This window comes from Pteropus alecto, unplaced genomic scaffold, assembly GCF_000325575.1.
Source record: "Pteropus alecto unplaced genomic scaffold, ASM32557v1 scaffold33, whole genome shotgun sequence".
In the NCBI taxonomy this organism is placed as follows: Eukaryota; Metazoa; Chordata; class Mammalia; order Chiroptera; family Pteropodidae; genus Pteropus; species Pteropus alecto.
This window is the reverse complement of record NW_006435762.1, coordinates 9,744,193-9,744,819: the sequence shown is the minus strand read 5'-3', so window position 1 is coordinate 9,744,819 and position 627 is coordinate 9,744,193. Positions and strand designations below refer to the sequence as shown.

Below are 627 nucleotides of genomic sequence, written 5' to 3'. Positions count from 1 at the left end.
AGAAAAAAAGAAAAAAGTCCTAAAGATTGTTTGGGGAAGTAGAGGAAGGGGTAAGGTGGTGTGATCATTTACATGTTATATAGCTGAAGACATATTTTTAAGTGAGTGTATTTTTGCTGTTGATTCAGATTGAAGACCTGACTTCTGCTTGCCCATTGGATTATGTCCAAGGCTTTCATACCCAATGATCCTCTTGCAACACGCCGGGCTTTCTCTGCCTAAGCGGCCCTCATCCTCTCCTCCTATGTCAGTGGCCACCAGGTCTACAGGAACCTTGCAGCATCCGCCCCAGAAGCCTTTTGGGCAGGAGGCTTCCTTACCTCTGGCAGGAGAAGAAGAGTTACCTAAGACAGGGGAGCAAGACTCTGCCCTGGAGGAGCTATGTAAGCCCCTGTACTGCAAACTCTGTAATGTCACCTTGAACTCAGCGCAGCAAGCCCAGGCTCATTATCAGGTAAGGAAAGAAAAGAAAATCAAGCATTTAGTGGGAGAACATTTTAGGACTTTGCCCATTTTGGAGTTGTCTCTCCAGACATGACTGATTGTGTCTGGAGTAATCAAGATGGCTTAGTGAACAACGAAGTATGAGTTTATTTGACTAAAAGCTTAATGTTCCTACTTTAGACG

The 627-nt window shown here is 44.8% G+C and overlaps 1 protein-coding gene across 3 annotated transcripts in view; it reads left to right on the top strand.

Moving 5' to 3' along the window:
- ZMAT3 (zinc finger matrin-type 3) overlaps positions 1-627 on the top strand; it is a 34,040-nt gene that overhangs the window by 4,221 nt on the left and 29,192 nt on the right. For all 3 annotated transcript variants that reach the window (XM_006910851.3, XM_015588558.2, XM_015588559.2), the window contains one exon: positions 129-454. In XM_006910851.3, coding sequence (XP_006910913.1) covers positions 185-454 — 270 coding nt within the window. In that variant the 5' untranslated portion in view covers positions 129-184. The remainder of the gene's footprint in view (positions 1-128; positions 455-627) is intronic.